At 34.7% G+C, this 824-nt stretch overlaps 1 protein-coding gene across 1 annotated transcript in view; it reads right to left on the bottom strand.

Moving 5' to 3' along the window:
- Positions 1–501: 501 nt before the first annotated feature.
- HELRODRAFT_184566 (hypothetical protein) overlaps positions 502–824 on the bottom strand; it is a gene marked incomplete at both ends in the record, with an annotated part of 5,569 nt that continues 5,246 nt past the window's right edge. The window contains one exon of the mRNA XM_009013924.1: positions 502–753. Coding sequence (XP_009012172.1) covers positions 502–753 — 252 coding nt within the window. The remainder of the gene's footprint in view (positions 754–824) is intronic.

Below are 824 nucleotides of genomic sequence, written 5' to 3'. Positions count from 1 at the left end.
ATGTACTAGTATTCTTCATCATTTGAGACATTTTCAAAAAAGCAATAAAAAGAGATTTAATTCCTCCTCTTTTGCATCAATAAATTCTTATTCTTTGATTTAACGCACAAAGATAAATGATGATAGTTGCTGTTAGTTGAATGATGATAGTTCTTGGAATTGATGATTACGACAATTTTTTAAACTTGATGATGATGGACAAAACACCGCTTTAAAAAAAAACGCCTCAAAAACAAAAGACCAAAAAAACCTTTGAATCCGCATGTCCTGGTCCTTAAATACCAACTGAAGAGCTAATAAGGCAGAATCCATGGGCAATAAGACAAAGAGAATGTACGGGTTCATAAATGAATGAGAGAATCTGTTGGAAATTATGAATTTATTTGGAAATATTGTGCTCACAAGGAGAGGATGTACAAACTTTGAAGTATGTACAAATTAATGTTGAATTTGTTGTTTTATGGATGTGTTGGTTCACTCGGAGTTGTTATGGTGATTAACCTAGTTTTGAGCTACTTGGTTGACAGAGTAAATTGGAGTTTGGTCTTGTTGAGGATATTCAAATTCATCTTCATCTCTCAACATTTGATGTTTCTTCAATGAGAGAGAATATCCCTTCTTCTTCAAGACAAAAACTGCAATACCACTACCAATTGCAATAGCAATAGCAGCCATAACAACGATAGCTCCTAAAACACCAAATACAATTGCCAAAGCATCAGAACCATTGGAAGGACCGTTTGGAATTCCATTCTTGGTATTGTTTTGAGCATCAATGAGTGGATCTTCAACAGATGAAGTGTCTGGTTGTGGACCTGGACCTG

Source organism: Helobdella robusta (assembly GCF_000326865.2).
Source record: "Helobdella robusta unplaced genomic scaffold HELROscaffold_1242, whole genome shotgun sequence".
In the NCBI taxonomy this organism is placed as follows: domain Eukaryota; kingdom Metazoa; phylum Annelida; class Clitellata; order Rhynchobdellida; family Glossiphoniidae; genus Helobdella; species Helobdella robusta.
The sequence above is the reverse complement of the archived record's forward strand: the minus strand, read 5'-3'. Positions and strand labels throughout refer to the sequence as shown.